Source organism: Sphaeroforma arctica (assembly GCF_001186125.1).
Source record: "Sphaeroforma arctica JP610 unplaced genomic scaffold supercont1.3953, whole genome shotgun sequence".
NCBI classification, from domain to species: domain Eukaryota; class Ichthyosporea; order Ichthyophonida; genus Sphaeroforma; species Sphaeroforma arctica.
Genome location: NW_014036605.1, coordinates 1 through 821, shown reverse-complemented (window position 1 = coordinate 821; position 821 = coordinate 1). Strand labels below are relative to the sequence as shown.

Sequence of the window (821 nt, the reverse complement as noted above, 5' to 3'; positions counted from 1 at the left end):
AAAGCCTTGGACGAGCACAGTCTCCAAAATTGACTTCTACGGTATGCTGATGTGTTCTGAATTAACTCAATTGGTCAGATACTTTGTACGTATGTTCCTGCTTTTTTTTTCAACGGAAGTTGCTTCGTGAGATGAGAAGGAACAAAGCATGCTCATGTGCGGTTCATATGACGATGTGATGGGAGCATTGACCGATCTTGTTCAAACATTGATTATACCAAATGCATGCGAGTTTCTGGATTGACTTGAAATGTTTTGTTCTCAGCAATATGCGACGTCGCGATCCAGAAAGTTTAATTAGTTTTTGCAACTCGAGATCGTATCCAAATATCACAAACGCACGCATACACGAGATAGCTGACACGTATGCTGGCGCCAAAAACTTACATGTTTCTAATAGATGAGTCCGAGTTCCGGCATTTCCTGGATTTCATTGAGCCCGAGAATTTGCCTATCCAATATGGCGGCACGAGTATGTTTGATTTCAACAAGGACTTCTATGGTAGGTTTCGTGTCGGCTTTATGCCTCTCGGTATAGAAGTGGATCTGACGCGAGTGTCATTGGAGGACGCCATGGCTGGAATTAACAAATTGGATGATACATATATGGCATCTGGCTGACTGATACGGTCCTGTAGTCGCGCTACTTCAGCTAATTTGCATTTGAAATGTGGCGAATAAATATTTGTTTCTGATTGGTTTGGTATCGTACTTGGCTCAAGGTCGCCCAGAGCACGCTAAATACCGTCTTTAGATGAGGCGGCGCGTCATACAATAAATCACGGTTGGGACGCCGTGAGGACTGAAAGCGTATAAAATAC

The 821-nt window shown here is 43.4% G+C and overlaps 1 protein-coding gene across 1 annotated transcript; it reads left to right on the top strand.

Moving 5' to 3' along the window:
* Window positions 1-366: 366 nt before the first annotated feature.
* SARC_13949 (hypothetical protein) lies at window positions 367-621 on the top strand (the record flags this gene model as incomplete). Its single annotated transcript, XM_014291920.1, has 1 exon — window positions 367-621. The coding sequence occupies one exon, from the start codon at window positions 367-369 to the stop codon at window positions 619-621; it is 255 nt and encodes an 84-aa protein (XP_014147395.1).
* Between the last annotated feature and the right edge of the window lie 200 nt (window positions 622-821).